This window comes from Leptosomus discolor, chromosome 2 (genome assembly GCF_034619465.1).
Source record: "Leptosomus discolor isolate bLepDis1 chromosome 2, bLepDis1.hap2, whole genome shotgun sequence".
Classification (NCBI taxonomy): domain Eukaryota; kingdom Metazoa; phylum Chordata; class Aves; order Leptosomiformes; family Leptosomidae; genus Leptosomus; species Leptosomus discolor.
In genome coordinates this window covers 52,087,693-52,104,566 of record NC_141392.1, presented here as the reverse complement: position 1 = coordinate 52,104,566, position 16,874 = coordinate 52,087,693, and the positions used below count along the sequence as shown (strand labels likewise).

Sequence of the window (16,874 nt, the reverse complement as noted above, 5' to 3'; positions counted from 1 at the left end):
TTGAGTGTACTCAGTTCTCAGTAGATAGCATACTCACTATAATGAGAATTCTCTGAGGTCCTTTCTACAAAAGAGGTAAAGCAAGAAGAGAAAAAAAAAATTGTTTGGTGCTACTATTGATTTAGCTATACTAATGGTAATTTCCAAGACTATGTTTTACTTCTACTCATGCCTATTTCATTTTATTGGTATTAAACAATGTTTCGTGCTCAGCCTAAGAAATGTGATCAGGAGCTGGATTGAACGATGTTTTTTCTTATTGCTGTAGTTACATTCTTTTTTTTCTTTTCTTACAGAAAAAATGAGCGTGCCAACTCAGTCTGTGCATAAAGACAATGGGAAAACCACTGAGAATGTGGAGGAGCACAGCTATAAGCAAGGTAAAAAGATCCGAGACACCCTAAGGACAACAGAACGAGATCACAAGAAAAATGTGCAGTGCTCATTTATGTTAGACTCAGTTGGTGGGTCTCTGCCAAAAAAACCAATTCCAGATGTTGATCTCAATAAGCCTTACCTCAGCCTTGGCTGTAGCAATGCTAAGCTTCCAGTCTCTGTGCCCATGCCAATACCCAGAACTGCACGCCAGACTTCCAGGACTGATTGCCCAGCAGACCGCTTAAAATTCTTTGAAACCCTGCGGCTTTTGTTAAAACTTACCTCAGTCTCAAAGAAAAAGGACAGGGAGCAGAGAGGACAGGAAAACACCTCTTCTGTCTGGCTGAACCGATCCAATGAACTGATCTGGCTGGAGCTGCAAGCTTGGCATGCTGGCCGGAGCATTAATGACCAAGACCTCTATCTCTATGCAGCCCGTCAAGCTATTCCTGATATCATCAATGAAATCCTCACATTCAAAGTGAACTATGGAAGCTTCTCCTGTGTAAAAAATGGAGCCAGTCTCAATGGTACTTCAGGAGAAGGAGTTTGCAAAGCAACACATGGAACTAGTGCTTTGGGTTACTCAAGTTACCATGAACACCTCCATCGCCAGCGGGTCTCATTTGAGCAAGTGAAGCGGATAATGGAGCTGCTAGAGTATATAGAAGCACTTTATCCATCTCTGCAGGCTCTTCAAAAGGACTATGAAAAGTATGCTGCGAAGGACTTCCAAGACAGAGTGCAGGCACTCTGTCTATGGTTAAATATTACAAAAGACTTAAATCAAAAACTAAGGATTATGGGAACTGTATTGGGCATCAAGAATCTTTCTGACATTGGCTGGCCAGTGTTTGAAATTCCTTCTCCTCGACCATCTAAGGACAATGATCCAGAGGATGAAGAAGTTGATAGGGAAACAGAAGTAAAGGAATCCTCAGGAACATGCACAGAGGAGAGCGATGGTGAAGAACAAATCTCTGAGGAGAATGTTGAGGAACTTAGACAAGCCATCAAGAACAATTTTACAAATAAGCCAAATTTTGACTTTCAGGACCATTTTTCAAGGAGGCTTGATAGGCTTGAATCTGAGGATGACTCTGCCTCTTGGGTTATTCCAGAAAGCAGTGCTGAGGCAAGCTGCAGCCAACACTGTTTGACCTCTATTTACAGGCCGTTTGTAGATAAAGCACTGAAGCAAATGGGGTTGAGGAAGCTAATTTTAAGACTGCACAAGCTAATGCATGGTTCATTGCAAAGGGCCCGTATGGCGTTGGTAAGGAGTGATCACCAGTTGGAGGTAGGTCGCTACTAGTGTAAGTGGATAACAGGAGTACCTCCCCTGTTTCTGACTGAAACAGGAGGAATCGGGATCTTACGGAAGTTTTGGTTGCTGTCTTGGTTTTTGAAAGATAGTGTATGTTATGGTTAAGAGCCCAGTTCTGCTTCCATTGAAATGAATCTGTCATTTAACCTGAATTAGAATTTGTGTGAAGCACAAGCTAGATCTCTGTTCTCGTTTGTAACAGAAATGACATTTTTATGATAACATCTTTGCTTATTACATTTTCTAATGTCTAAAACTGTAAGTCAGAAAAATTACAAAAGAAAATTGGGCACAAAAGTTGAGTTGTGAGGAAAAATTAGCAATGGAAGGTCATTTTCCTTTCCTTGTCTTCAAGACTGGTTATCTCTCTGCGAGACATTGTTTATGAAAATGTCCCTTTTGTTTTGGGTTGTTCCTCATCTAAATTGAATGATGTACTATGGTGGCATGTTATGTTTGAGGCCAGATAAATGATAAATGAGTGGACTCTCTTAGCTTTGAAATCTATGAAAGCAAGTCATGTTAGCATGTTGCGTTCTTCACCTGGCTCTTATTTTAATTTATTTTTTCTTTGGGTCACTTTATATTCTTAATTAAGAACGATTGTGAATTAGTAAGAACAAAATAATGAAATAAGCAGTAAACGAAGGACCAGTAGCTCAAGTTTCATGTGGTAAGTTGTGGTCACTAATGCTTTCAAGGCAGAATATTGTTTCTTAATATAAACTGTTACCTGACTTGTAGGCATTTTTTTATTGGGAAGAACTAGTAGTAAGGATTACTTGCCCTTCTCAAAAAGGGCACTGTGTGTGGAGCCTAACCATGTATTCTGGACGAAGGAATTTCTTAGCCAGCATGCCCATTCTAGTATGGATACCACCTGTGGTCTTTAACATGTTGCTGCTCTCTTAGTGTTGACTTCCACATTTGCAAAAAGAAGAAGGCTTGTGTATCTCCCTTGGAGGTTATTTTTTTAGGATTAATAAATTTATATGTTTAAAGTTACTTGATTCTGAAAAAGTTTTTAGTTGTATTATTGCTAATGTAGATACTACTGTGAAAAAATGAAGCTATTTGTTGAATTTTAGTTTATTCTCCAGTTGGTTTCAGCTTGTGTTCTAGGAAGTTTTACATTAAGAAAATGTTCATGTATGTCTGAGTCAAGTGCCTAAGCAAAACTTGCAGGTTATCTGTTACAGTAACCAAAAGTACCCCCAAACCATATATACTTAGAAAGTTCAGCTTAATATATAGCTAGGAATACCTTAAAAAACCCAAAGGAGATATAACGTAATTTGGGCTATTGAAAACTACTTTGAATGTATTTTTGAAATTGCTAAATGTCTCAAATATTTTGACTTCATAAGGGTTCTTAGGTTAATGAAACACTAGTAGCTAGAGCCTTTGCTTCAGCTTCACAGAATTAAACTTTTTGGTAATTTAACACTGGATGACTGGTGTAAGATGTAAGGTTAATCTTTTCTCCCTCCTTCTCTACCGTTGCGATTCCTTTGAATGTTCATTTTCAGTAATTATTGCATTTTCTTTGGAATATTGTCCTCTCTTAAGAAATGTCTTTATGACTAAAGGTGAAGGTTATAAAATTGTGAATTTCTTGCCTGCCCCAAAACTAAAGGATGCTGTCAAAAAAAGAAGATACTGTTTGTCAGAAGTGTGATACCTATTGCAGCAAAAGATGACATCAGACTAAAATTGAAGAGGTGGTTTTGAATTGCATGGTCTTTCCATCTGACAACATTTGCATGTAGTGTCTCGGGTTTTTTTTAGTGCAGTTCAGTTTGATACTTATATGCAGCCAGAGCTGTTAGTGTTTTGCTAATCTTTGTTACTTCTGTTATTTTTCTATCTTGACTCTGTGTTCATGTCCATCCATACACTGTAAAGTCTGTGGACGTACCTTTATTTCTATTTTTACGTAAACACTGTCTTTCATCTTAAAATACGCTTTCTGGATTCTTCCACTGTATCCTTTTTAATGCCCGTTTCATCTTAACTATATGTGAATGTTTATACAGATAGTTGTTCTTAATTTTTTTTTAAAGTGCAAGCTTCATTTGTCACAGGCTCTGATACTTTAACAAGGCTCTAAGTACTATAGAGTCTATTTTGTGTAGAAGTTGTAGTATTTGATTCTTAAAGAAAATAGCTAATATTTCTTAGTTTAGTTTACAAAATCAGAGGTGTTATTTCAGTAGAACAGTGTTTAAGCTCATATACCCTGCTTGTTGTTTATTCAGCTGGCTGCGCTTTTGAGTATGGATTTTGTGTATGATCTCAAATTGAGACTTGGCTAGGACTTTGTTTTCTTGGGGTTTTTTTAAGGAGTGTTTAGTAGTCACTTGAAAAATTTCAGGGCTCGCTGAAGATTAAGATTAGTCAAATTGAATGATAGAAGTTTAGGTGTCTTAGTACTAAGCCCCATTGTCATGTGTTGTTATCTTTAGTGTTCGAAGATGAAATAACACATTTATTCAATTTCATTGTGTTATTTTTGCTCATAGACTAGTTCTTTAAAATATTTGTAAGAACTAGGTTTTCCAACACTATACTTGCATCACAATGAGAATTATATTTCTTAAGTATTTTGTTGTACTGTAGAAGTGTAGTATTTTCATGATCTGTTATTAATGAAAACTTACTGTATAAAAGCCTTTAGCTCTGGTGCTGTTCTGGTACTATCCGCTTCTTTAAAAGAGAGTAAAAAGAAGACGTTCATACAGCATCTGAGAAGATAAGTTCTTACACTGTAGATCAACTAGTGATTAAACTTCCACTAAACTAGGTATAAAGGAAATCCCCACTCATGCATGTTTGCCGTCTCTGCATAATGAGCTAGTGGTTTTGTAAACCACTTAAGAATCTGCAGCGCATAATGTTTTGTGCCAACATTAGACAGTGATGAATACGCTATTCCATTGCCCATGATAGTAGGGAAACATCACAGTATGAAAAATAAACTCTAAGAAAACTGACTTTGTCAGTAGCTGTAATTTTGTGTAGCTCTTCTGAGAAAGCAGAGCTTGTACAACACTGGGCATAAATGTCAAAAATGTGTGTGTAGGTGTAAAGGAATAAACAATTTCTTTAAATTTTTTTTTTTCATTTTCTGCTAGGTAATAAGCTTGAAAGTGGCTTATTTTTTTTTTTTTTTTTTTTTTTTTTTTACTTTCTAAGCAGCATTTATCATTTGATCTAATTTTTGATAATATTTTCCCCTCCTTTGAAGTGATGTTATTTAATTTTGGCACTGAAGAAAAACCTAAAAAATGCTAGTTATGTCTAATATATGAATAAAGGATATTCAGGTGTCATAGTTAGCAGCTGTGAAATGAGAATTAGAATAAACCAAACTTTATCTGAAACAAATCTTACACTATATATCATCTGAGGATGATGTTATCTTTAAAAGCTGCACATGTATTGCAGTCCAAATTTTCTTCGTACATTAAACCCCAGAGTGCCTCCATGTACAGCTTTGCTTACAATGTAATCACAAGTTTAGGTATCTAGGATGTCTGGTTCAGATAGTTTCACTTATTTTCTCTAATTAGAAGTACAATTTCATTTAATTGTAACTTTCATTTGAATGAAAAATAAATTTATTAATTGAAAAAAACCCAGCTTGATTTCCTTATATTTTATCTTCCATTTTGATTTCAGTTTCAATTTCCTGTCTTCTACCAAAGTTCATAAGTTATTTTTTCAATAGTTTTGTCACTAGATGTGACACTTTCTTGAATATTGCATTACTTTACAATGTGAAGTTTTATATAAAATATGCGCTATATATTTGAAAAGGAACGAGGTTACTCAGATGACATAACCAAGTGCAGACTTGTTTCTCTAGATATTAGTGTAAGACCTTTTGATTGATTTATTTTTTAATATATTTTGAAATTCTGAAGTATCGTATCTTATAATGACCTGAATATATGTTCATATATATTATGTTAGGCTTAACTTCTTTGTTCCTCATGACCTCAAACAGCAGTTTCTTCCTATGTAGTAAGGTGATCTCCAGCTTTAGTGGATGCTCTAATCATTTTGGAAAAGAAACATAAAGTTAAGAGAATGTTTTGTTCACTCAAAGGGTCCATAATTGTTTTCCTCAGCCTGGTGATCCTCAAATTAAAAAAAAATTGGAAAAAAAGTTAGCTTATTAAAACAAAAAAAAAGAGAAAATGATACTTCTGTGATTGATTTGCCAGTTAATAGAATTTTACCTTTTAGAAATAGACTTTTGTGCATACTACTTTAAACAAATGCTGAATCCTAAAGAATTTAAGGATCCTTTTCATGATACCTGTTTCTTGTTACAGTTTTCAGAATTTCCAGATCACATGTTGTGTTCAGATTATGTGCAGTTATTGAATTCCCCACCTTGTTGTGAGCAAAAATGCAGTACTGTATCATGGGAAGAGCTGCAATCCATGGATTTACCATCTTTTGAACCTGCGTTCTTGGTCCTTTGCCGAGTCCTGCTCAATGTTATCCATGAATGTCTCAAGCTAAGGTTGGAACAAAGACCTGCTGGGGAACCATCTCTCTTGAGTATTAAACAGGTTTGCTTCAACTGTGGGGTTTTGTTTTTTGGTTTTGTTTTTTTTTTTTTCTATTTCCTATCTGAAATTAGTTTGTCATTTCGTTATGATAAGGTTGTTCGTTTAAAGAGGATTAGTTTGAGAAATGACAATGTATAATTATGTAATAACTTTTTATAAATAGTTTTGTATTTCATATGGAGATCTGGTTTTTGCGTAGTAAACAACTGGTCATATATACCTCTCTGATTTAGACTTTCAGGAATCAAAACTGGTGATAAAAGAATTATGAGCCAGCAAAGGTGAACAATATTTGTTGCATTTGCATTGTAAGCTGTATAACCTTGTCCAGCACATCTTCCATTTGGGTTTCTTAGGCACATTAACCAGTTTTAAGGGTCTGTATATTTCTTTTTTCTTTAATTTGATCCTCTTTTCTCTGCCAGTGTGCGGTGGACACATAGTGGAAGCTGATAAAGAAGAGAAACAAACAAACAAAATCTTCTTTCCCAGCGTATTGTTTTATATAAATATCTGGTATTTTCTGTGGGTAGTGACTTAGGATTGTCAGTCTTGTCACTGGTTGAGAATGTTGTATGAGGCTTTCTTTTCTGATGCTTATCTTTTCTGTTATCATACAATGAGGGCTGTTTTAGATTAATGCCATTTTTCAGTCTAGTCCAGGACATACTAAAATTGTCTGAAGTCATCTCCTTGCTCCCTGGTAAGCGAAACCAGATGAGAGTTTTATCAGGTCTTCTTTAAGGGTAAAAAGATAAATAAACTCTTGGGCTGATTGTGATTTCACATTCCAGTTACCTGCTGCTCCAAAATCAATTGCTAAGTTACTTTATGGTCCCAAATAAATTTCAGTCCTCTCCCCAGCCCCTGGCTGCCCTTTTTCTTTCCTGGGTGTACTATGATTTTGGATGCCCTTATAACAAAAAGCACAGTACCTACAGTTTCAATCTTAAGAGTCATAGATATAGTACAATGTAGTATAGCATACTGCATTGTAAAGCACAATATATCCTTTTTTCTCAGAGACGGGCTATTTTTTTTTTCCCTTGTATTTTGTATTCTCCTTGTGGACGTTGAGTTAAGTAAAAATGACACTTTCTTCCTGGAAAACAGCGTGTTTGTTACAGACTGTTTTGATGGTGTATACTGTCTTGCTAATTACATTGAAAAAATATATTCAACTCAGCAAATGCTTGCTGTCCCACACAATATTTTTGAACAGGCAAAGGAGCTGTGGAGGATATTTCACAAATAGATCTATTTGTTAACTGAAGAGTTATAATTCCTAAAGTCTTAGGCAGGCTCAAAACAGAGTCTAGGGGTTTGTTTTGTTCTGTGAGTTCACAGAATACTGCAGAATTACAGAGAAGTCTGAGTTGGAGATAGGCTGTATCTCCACCGTCTGTGGTGGAAGCTGGGCCCTAAATTTGGTTATCCAGGGCCTTGCTAGGCCAGAGCATGAATACTTTCAGTGAGGAGAGATTCCACTGCTTCTCCAGCCAATCTGTTCCAGCGTTTATTTTTTCTCCTAGTTACGCGTTTTTTTCTTGTATCAGAATTGCCCTGAAGCAACTCATGCCTGTTGCCTCTTGTTGGGTCACTGTGCATCCTTGTGAAAGGAGTGCCCCTGTTCTCTCTGTGACTACGCTCTAGGCATTGGAAAACTGTGACTAGATTCCCCTTGCATATTCTCTTCTCGCTGTTGAACAAACCCAGTCACTTGAATTGTTCTTTGTTTGCATGTAGACAGTGCAGTTTGGTTTCTATAGTGATTGACTTAGTGGGTGTTATTTGGGGCACTGAGACCTTTAAGTGTCTCCTACTTTTTGGTACCGTTTGAAATGTGTAGCAGTACTGTTTGAATGTATCAGGTATGCTAGTCCTGATACTCAGCTTTTCCAAAGTGAGGTTAAATTGTTGGAATACTAGCAAGTCAGTTCTATTTAAAAAAAAAAAAAAAAAAAAAAAGTCTGGTTTGCAAGAACAAGCGTACACACAAAAAGAAAACCAGCACAGGTTATATACTTTCTGCATTGTGCTTTTTCTACCATCCTTTCTCGTTAGCTTCCCCTTTTTTGTGCCATCTTGTCCATGTTTCACTTTTAGCAATAGCTTTTGTTATCCTGATGATCCTGTGTATTGGAGAGAGTGGTTCTCTTTTACTGGCAATTTGCCATTATGTAGTGGCAGTGTAGTTCCGGAAGAGTTAAAGATGGTTCTCAAGCGCTGCATTTGTGCTGAGAAGTGGAGGGGGCATGTATGTGCACGTGCACTTAGGTTATTTCTGTTAAGTGAGTAAATTAGACAGTTTGTTTGTTATAACCTGTGTTGAGTTTCTCAGACCGCCATGATACTCTGTGAAATAACTATCAAATCTCTCTGGATCTTTCATATCTGTTTGTATCTTCACAAAGGTAGTAGATGATACTATCATTTCATAAAAGCTTCTTACTTACGAACATCAGTGGAGAAATTAGGTCAATACTGCTAGAAGATTTTTAGTTCCAGATTATAGGCTACTGTAATAGAGAAATGCAATGTATGAATAAGTAATTTCTTCTTCCTCAGCACCCATTTAAGTCGATAGCTAGAAGGACAATAGTGTGTTGTATGTTGATGCAGGTACTGATTTCTTAATTTCCAATTCTGTTATCCACACACCTGTTAACCAGGCAGTATTTTAACACAAGTTTTAATAATTAAAAAAGCAGCCAGCTAAAGGATGTGTGTTTGGATGGGGTAAACTGTATCTGATGATCAGCACTCTGTCTAGATGATCTTAAAACTTAACAGCATGTGGTACCTCCTGGAAATTTTGGGTCAACAGTCTTTTATGTCAGCCATCAACATTTTGTGCAGACTGCTTATGGTCTGTTATTGTCATGTGGCATGCATTAACTCTAAGGTAGTCTGACCTAGTGGAAATGTCACACCTACCTGGTTTCTGATAAGTGACTGACACCACTTGGAGCAGGGCCACAATGTACTGACTAGTTACTGTGTTCTGCTTCATCAGGTTTTATGTATTGGGTGTACTTACAGGTCACTTAGAGTAGGTGTGAGGTAAATTTTGTCAATTACTGGAAGAGAAAAATTTGGATATTTGGTGACAGATTGTTACTTTATAGGCCAAGTAAATATTGGGGGGCGGAGTGGAACGGACACACGCGGACACACAAATGAAAAACAAACACCAAAACCCGGAAAACTTAATATAAACTTTCTTGCTCTAAACTACAGTACCTTTGAGGCTGTGTGACCTGCCCCGCTTGCTTTGCAGAAAAGAATTGCTTGTACAGACTCCCTAAACAAAAAGCAATCCATCGAACAAACTAGTAATAGTGATAGTATTTTCAGTTTAAGCTGCACATTCTTTAGCGTGCTCATTATAGACCTATTTGTTTGCCTATTGTTTTTTGAGTTTCAGTTCCCAAAGTTGGTACTTAAAATTAGCATTACAGGGTCTTTTGTAAATCCTATATTCTGTTATTCAATACACATGGCAGTATTATTTAAACAAAAAAATCTCTATTTTTAATGAATTTTTGAAGGTATTTTATTTTAGAACAGGCAAATGTTAGTCTTTGCAAGTTTTAAAAGTGAACTTTGCTTACATCTATAAGATACGCCATACTATATGGTAAAGTTTTATGGATAAATGATATTGCCAAGTCCCGTCTGTCTCTGTGATGGGTAGTTAAGTACCAATTTTAAATTCTTTGAACAAGTTACATTTTTCTTTGTGGATCCAAGGGCAAAAAAGCCCAATAGGTTAACAGAGAGTGCACTGGATGTGACTGAGTGTGAAAAATGCACATTAATTTTTAAATTTATGACATGTTAGGTATATAAATGTGTAATTATTGGTTTTCCACCTTGTAAAAAAAACCCCAAAAACCCCCAACAAACCAACCAGGTTCCCCCCCACCCCCCCACTTTCCACCTAGCTATTGGTAAGTTTCAAACTACAGAGTTGGGAATATTACTCGTTTCCCCTGCATGCGTGGGAGGACAGCGTAACATGTTCGGACCTGTAAAAGATTACAAAGACTTTTGTCATATTAATAACATTATTGTATGTTTTTTGCTTTCATGCCGTTGTAAATTCTCATACATTGATTCCGCTCTATAGATATGTTATTTTGCCAGGATAGCCATTGTAGTAGGTTTTAAAAAGCAGATTAACCAACCAACAATTCCATTCCCTCTGAGCCTTCAAATGAACCCCTCTCTTCCTCTCAGGCTCTTGATTTAATGCAGTTGTTGCTCAGAAAAGTGCAGGGGTTGTCAGTCCTGGAGACTGATAATAATTTCAGAAGAATCCGCATTTAGTGCTCGAAGGACTTCTGAAAGAAAGGCATTTGTTAATGTAGGTTTGAAACCGTTCTTGCTGTTTGTGTTCTCCTGTGTCTGTGGTTGTGCACATTTCTTCACCTAAATAAAAGCTGTAAGCTTTCAGGGCGGGGTGACAACTGTTTGGCCAAAAATGACCGCTGTGGTTGAAAAGATAACTTTTCCTCATGTTAATCTTGCTCAGGGAAGCAACAAAAGAAACACTAGCTGTTTTCAGGTCTGGTATGGATTTTAGAATTGCGGACACCTGCCCAATAGATTGGCAGTGAATTGCCTGTAGTAAAACATTTTTTGTAGGTGTCTAAGCATCAGTCAAACACATTGTGTATTATTCCTGACTTGCTTCCATTTAAACTGGTGATGTGATGATTGTGAGCCCTTTTGCCCACTTCTAAATTTTTTTACTATCCAGTAAGTTGCTAGCTGTGGCCCTGTGCAGGGAATGAAGTCTGAAACATCTGCCTCCATCTCCATTTACAGTTATTTGGCAAATGGTGTGATGGCAATTAAATGATCCTGGAAAACTAGTCACAGCTTTCCTGCAGTCATGTAGAGTGACTGTATTAATTTCTAAAAACTGTAGAAATTATGTAGTGATAAACTAATACATTTAGACAAACTGGACTGACAAATTGAGCTTTCACTTCCCAGGGAGAATCATCTTGACTGGCAGTTTTCGGGTTTTTCTCTTGCAGCTAGTGAGAGAGTGTAAAGAGGTTCTGAAGGGTGGCCTGTTGATGAAGCAATATTACCAGTTTATGTTACGGGAGGTGTTAGATGACTTACAAAAGATTGATTGCAACATTGATTCTTTTGAAGAGGACCTGCATAAAATGTTAATGGTAAGCTTCAAAAAAGAGAAAATGTTTGGAGTTCTACTAAGTGTATTAATCTGAATACTGCTAATAGAAATCTGTTGTGCCTTCTGGGTATGGATCTTGCTAATTTTTTTTTTAATGTTGTGCTACTTTAACGTAATTTTATTGTTTTAATGGACTTGTAAAGGTAATACAGTAGACATTGCCATTTTAGCAATACTGATTTTTATTTACTGGATTGTGGTATAGTATACTTGTAAATTGCCTGTATTTACAAGAAAGTGGTTCATAAATAGAACTGTAAATTCCATAAATTTAAACTAAACTTTTAATAAGCTTTTAGTATTGAATAAAAAAAATATGATCGTTGGATTAACATAACGTCTTAGTATTTTGGTATTGCATTCGTTCATTAATGGTACCTTATTTTTAATGTGTAGTCATTATTACAATAAGTTAAACACAAAGAAGTATTTTCGAGACAAACATTTGGCTTCTGAGAGATATTGAAGGAAATATTCCTTAGTAAATATAGTTTAAATTACTGTTGCCTTGGATGTGACTGATTTTTATTCTTTTGTGAGTTATTTGTCCTCATATTATGGGGAAAAAAAAGATACACCTCAATACCTCATCACTAGTGTTTTGTCAGCAGAGCTGTTGGTACCATCTATTGTTGAGTGTGCATGGATTTTCCTATTACATGCTTTTCACTGCCTACAATGGTGAATGTACTCTTTTATCTAAAGTTTCTTATGCTGCGTGCCTGCCTTCATCTCCGTCTAAAATTTCTATAAACTTCCAGCAGAAATGACCTGTCTAGAGGAAAGGAAAATGGTGTAATAGCTGTAATGTTCTTGTGCTTTGAGGCAAGAGCTTGAACTTTGGCAGCAGTTTTAATTGTATAAGGATTTTGCTTTTTGTAGGTCTTGAAAGGGATGGTAACAAGACTGTATAAATAGGAATAAAGATACCAGACTTCAAAGAATCACAGTTTGTGCCTATTCAGAGTTGCAGGTTACTGTAGTGCCAGGAGCAGGGGAGAAAGATTGGATGAATGGTCAAGGTTGTCAGAAGATTGGGACAGATGGGCAAGGAGAGCTGAAGAGATGATCTGGACTGAAAATAGGGATAGGGGAAACTTGTAGGAAATAAGAAGGTTAAGACAGAATTTTTGAGGCCTGGGAGGTGGAACTTATTCTTTGTCTTTTCCTAGGGACTCCTCGTATAGACAGGCAAGGTGGGTAAGAATAGGAATTGGGCTGAAAGTGAAAGATGGATTCAAGTCAAGAATGGGGCTACAGCCTGGAACTATCAGAACACAGTACCTACCTAACCCAGGGTAGAATTTTAAGGTTTTCAATATCTTCTCTCCTCTCTTGAGACCCCACCTGGGGTACTGTGTTCAGCTCTGGGGCCACCAGCATAAGAAAGACATGGACCTGCTCGAGCGAGTCCAGAGGAGGGCCACGAAGATGATCAAGGGGCTGGAGCCTGAGGACAGGCTGAGAGAATTGGGTTGCTTAGCCTGGAGAAGAGGAGGCTCTAGGGGAGACTTTCTAGTGGCCTTCCAGTACTTACAGGGGGCCTACAGGAAAGGTGAGGAGGGACTGTCTACCAGGGAGTGAGTGACAGGATGAGGGGGAATGGTTTCAAACTGAAGGAGGGTAGATTTAGATTAGATATTAGGAAGACATTCTTTGCTGTGAGGGTGGTGAGACACTGGAAGAGGTTGCCCAGAGAGGCTGTTGATGCCCCCTCCCTGGCAGTGTTCAAGGCCAGGTTGGATGGGGCTTTGAGCAACCTGGTCTGGTGGAAGGTGTCCCTTCCCATGGCAGGGGGGTTGGAACTAGATGGTCTTGGAGGTCCCTTCCAACCCAAACCATTCTGTGATCTTGGCATTATTACAGTGTGGTCTGAAAGTACCTGAAACCAGTAGGAAGTGTCTTAACCATTTCTAAGGAGGGGCATTGGTTGATGTTATGGATTATTGAACCAAAACATGGTAAAATTACATTCAGTATGATCCTGAAGGCCAGATGTTTGAAGAATTGTATTTACCTGGATTTTTATGTCGGTTTAAAACAATAATAAATAAGGGTGAGAGATAAGACTTGATATAAAGGAACACAGGGTATAGTGTAGAATCTGAGAAGCTGCATATCCAGGAGGATATGTTCAGATAAAACCTTTTGGAGTAATCTGGGTAATAAAAGATTAAGAAACGCTTTTTCAGTTGTTCAGCTTTAAAAACTGTGGCCACTTGTGGGTATTCACTGATACAACCGCAAATAGCAGCGCAGCAAGCAAGGTGGTGGTACTGTCAATATTTTCCGAAAAGTATTGTGAAGATGTAATATTTAATACTTTAGTAGTAAGATGTAGCATTTAATACTTTCTGCTTCCCAAGCCATAAATTGCACCTTTTGTGTGGAAACATGTATCTCATTTTCATTCACAGCAAACAAAAAACGTTGTAGAAATATTTTCTACAGATTGTATAATGTTGAAATTGTTTGTTGATTTGAGAAGTTACAGTCCTTAATTACACAATGTGTAACAGTTTCTGTTTAAATGATCTCTTTCCATATACAGGTTTACTTTGATTATATGCGGAGCTGGATCCAAATGCTACAGCAGTTACCTCAAGCATCTCATAGTTTAAAAAATCTGTTGGAGGAAGAATGGAATTTCACCAAAGAAATAACCCCTTATATAAGAGGAGGTGAAGCTCAAGCTGGAAAACTCTTCTGGTAGGTTTTATTTAATTACTCTGCTTATGGTGTTGATTGGTACTAGATCCATATTCAAGTCAGCATTTGTTCAGGGTTCCCAGACTGGGCTTCTTGAGGCCACAGAAAGCAGTTGATAGTCTTTGTGAATTTGTTGAGTATTACAGTGACTGTATGTATAGGATGCAGTCAGTGCAGATTGCTCTTACTGTAGCTATAACAGGCATGACTGCTTCTGTGGAAAGTCCCCATTCCTGCTAGCCCTGTGCATGTAGAGTAACTGAGGGCCCCCAAGACGCTGCTTGTTTCTGCAGGCGGACTTGGCAACGCGGCTCTCTTGCATTGGACAGAGCAGGAAGAAGTTTAAAGTGCCATGCTACCTGAATAAGACTCTGAAGTTCCACCATTTCTGTTGCTACAGTGATATTGCAGGAATGCTGCTGAAATCTACCGGAATATTTTTAGATTCTGGACTACAAGACAGTTGTGATGAATTTTGGGCCAGTGCCGATGACAGTACTGCGTCAGATGAAATCAGGTATTAAGCCCGCCAGCTTGATGATGATAAAGACATTTACTCATGTTTCTAAACCTCTGACAGCTACATAGTGCATTTTATTTGTTAGAATGGAAACTTAGTAAATGCAAGACTCCATAGACTTTATTGCTGATATTTCTGTATACAGTAGTAAGGAACCCACAATTTGTTCATTTGAAGCCTAGGAACCTTCTTTTTATTTCAGGATATGAGAGATGGTTTGTGTAACGTTCTTTAAATTCAGTTTTTAGATCCGTATCAGAAATGTGCCTGCACAAGTTCAATTTATTTCAGTCAGCTGCTTGTAAATATTTATGTTTTCTGTATTCTTTCTGTTGACATATATGTAAATAATTCTTATATTCTAGTAGTTATAAAAATGTGACATGATTTAGTAAAACATTGTCCCTTCATTCTTACTCATGTTTCAGGAGATCTGTTATAGAGACCAGCCGAGCACTCAAAGAACTGTTTCATGAAGCTAGAGAAAGGGCCTCCAAAGCTCTTGGTTTTGCTAAAATGCTGAGGAAGGTAAGTTAACATTAGAGTCTTGTCTTACTTATATGCTTTAAAGAAATTTAGTCTGAAAGCATCTTCTTTTGTTTTGTCACTACTTGTAGGACCTTGAAATAGCAGCAGAATTTTCATTGTCAGCCCCTGTGCGAGATCTTCTGAATGCTCTGAAAACAAAAGAGTATGTGAAGGTAAATTCAGTTTAGAGGTGTGAAAGTAGAGTGGGGATGTTAAGCAAAACGTAAAGGATATTTATTGACATGTTTTCAATTTTTTAATGCAGCAGTTATATCTCACTTTTAAAATGTCATGTATTTAATATTGAATTGTGGCAGTCAAATTATTTTCTGTACCTGTGTGTGTGTGTGAGAACTGTAGTCTATGTTTTGTTAAATTAGTGTCTAATTTCTTGTCTTGACAAAGATTCTCTTCGTGACTTGGGAAAAGCCAGTTTGCTTTAATAGTGCTTACTCGTTTGTGAGCGGAGATAACACTTAGTAGGGAGTGTTATGAAAAATGAATGCTTTAAAGTTTGAGTTAAACAGATACATCAGTGATTGGACGAGTTTAAGTAGATAATCTCAGACTATGGACCTGTGTTTCGAGTGCTTTTGTGTGCTTTCATAAAGCCAAAAATATTATAGTGGAGGACTACTCTAGCGAGCTTCCTTGAGACTACTAAGGATGTGAGAAATGCAGGGACTGTGTTCTGTTCCGGCATAACTGTTGCTAGGAAACGTAGGTTGAACTCTCAATGTCCAATATTTACTGTGCTATGAATTCCCACATTTATGGTTTTGCACTTTATTCTGTAAAAATTCCTAGGTTAACAAGTCTTTATTGTAGTTTGAATTAACTGCTTCAATAGATTAAATTTATTTGGATCTGCTGTTCTTTTCTTCTTCTTCCATACATTTAATATATGTAAGTCCCAACTGGGAATAAACTACTAACTTTTGCATGAGAGAGTTCTTGCTAGATTTATATAAACAGTTGCTAAAAGTAGAAATTGGTTCAAGGGGAGACCAAAAGTTTATAGGAGAGAAGTTCATAAAGGGTTGTTAAATGGATGAAACATCTGACTCAGGAAGACCCTGGTTTGTGAATTATTTAAGAGTGGGAGAATAGTCAGAGAAATTGGTATAGTTTACTTTTAAAAAATATATATGATATACTCTTGGCTGCTTTAAGACACTATATTAATTTGGTGGACTTTTAGTTAAAGATTGTATCACTGTTCTTAAGCACATGTTTTGAAGAATAAAAAAAAAAATTTGAGTTTGAAAAATCTGTGTAAACACATGGGTTAAATAATCTAGATACTAGATGATTTGGATCTCAAGATTTATCCTGCTTTATGTATTACCTCCCCCCTTTTTTTCACTACTCAAAATTTTGGTGCACGTTTGGGTGATTAACACTTCGTATATTGGTCCTCTAATGTCATGTAGAGAGTTGAAATTTTTAACAGCCTTTTCAATCTTATAGTGATTTTAACTAGAAAATATGGCTGCCTAATGGTAGAAAATGTTGAGTGCAGGCATCGAACTCTGGAAAGAGAGAGTTAAACTTCACTGTAAGTCAGTTACCTCGTGTCAAATCGCAGGTAACAACTATTTTACTGTTTTCACA

The 16,874-nt window shown here is 36.9% G+C and overlaps 1 protein-coding gene across 1 annotated transcript in view; it reads left to right on the top strand.

Moving 5' to 3' along the window:
* MAP3K4 (mitogen-activated protein kinase kinase kinase 4) overlaps positions 1-16,874 on the top strand; it is a 73,560-nt gene that overhangs the window by 21,533 nt on the left and 35,153 nt on the right. The window contains exons 3-9 of the mRNA XM_086460408.1: positions 297-1,678; positions 6,046-6,288; positions 11,337-11,483; positions 14,055-14,212; positions 14,613-14,729; positions 15,161-15,260; positions 15,350-15,433. Coding sequence (XP_086316534.1) covers positions 297-1,678; positions 6,046-6,288; positions 11,337-11,483; positions 14,055-14,212; positions 14,613-14,729; positions 15,161-15,260; positions 15,350-15,433 — 2,231 coding nt within the window. The remainder of the gene's footprint in view (positions 1-296; positions 1,679-6,045; positions 6,289-11,336; positions 11,484-14,054; positions 14,213-14,612; positions 14,730-15,160; positions 15,261-15,349; positions 15,434-16,874) is intronic.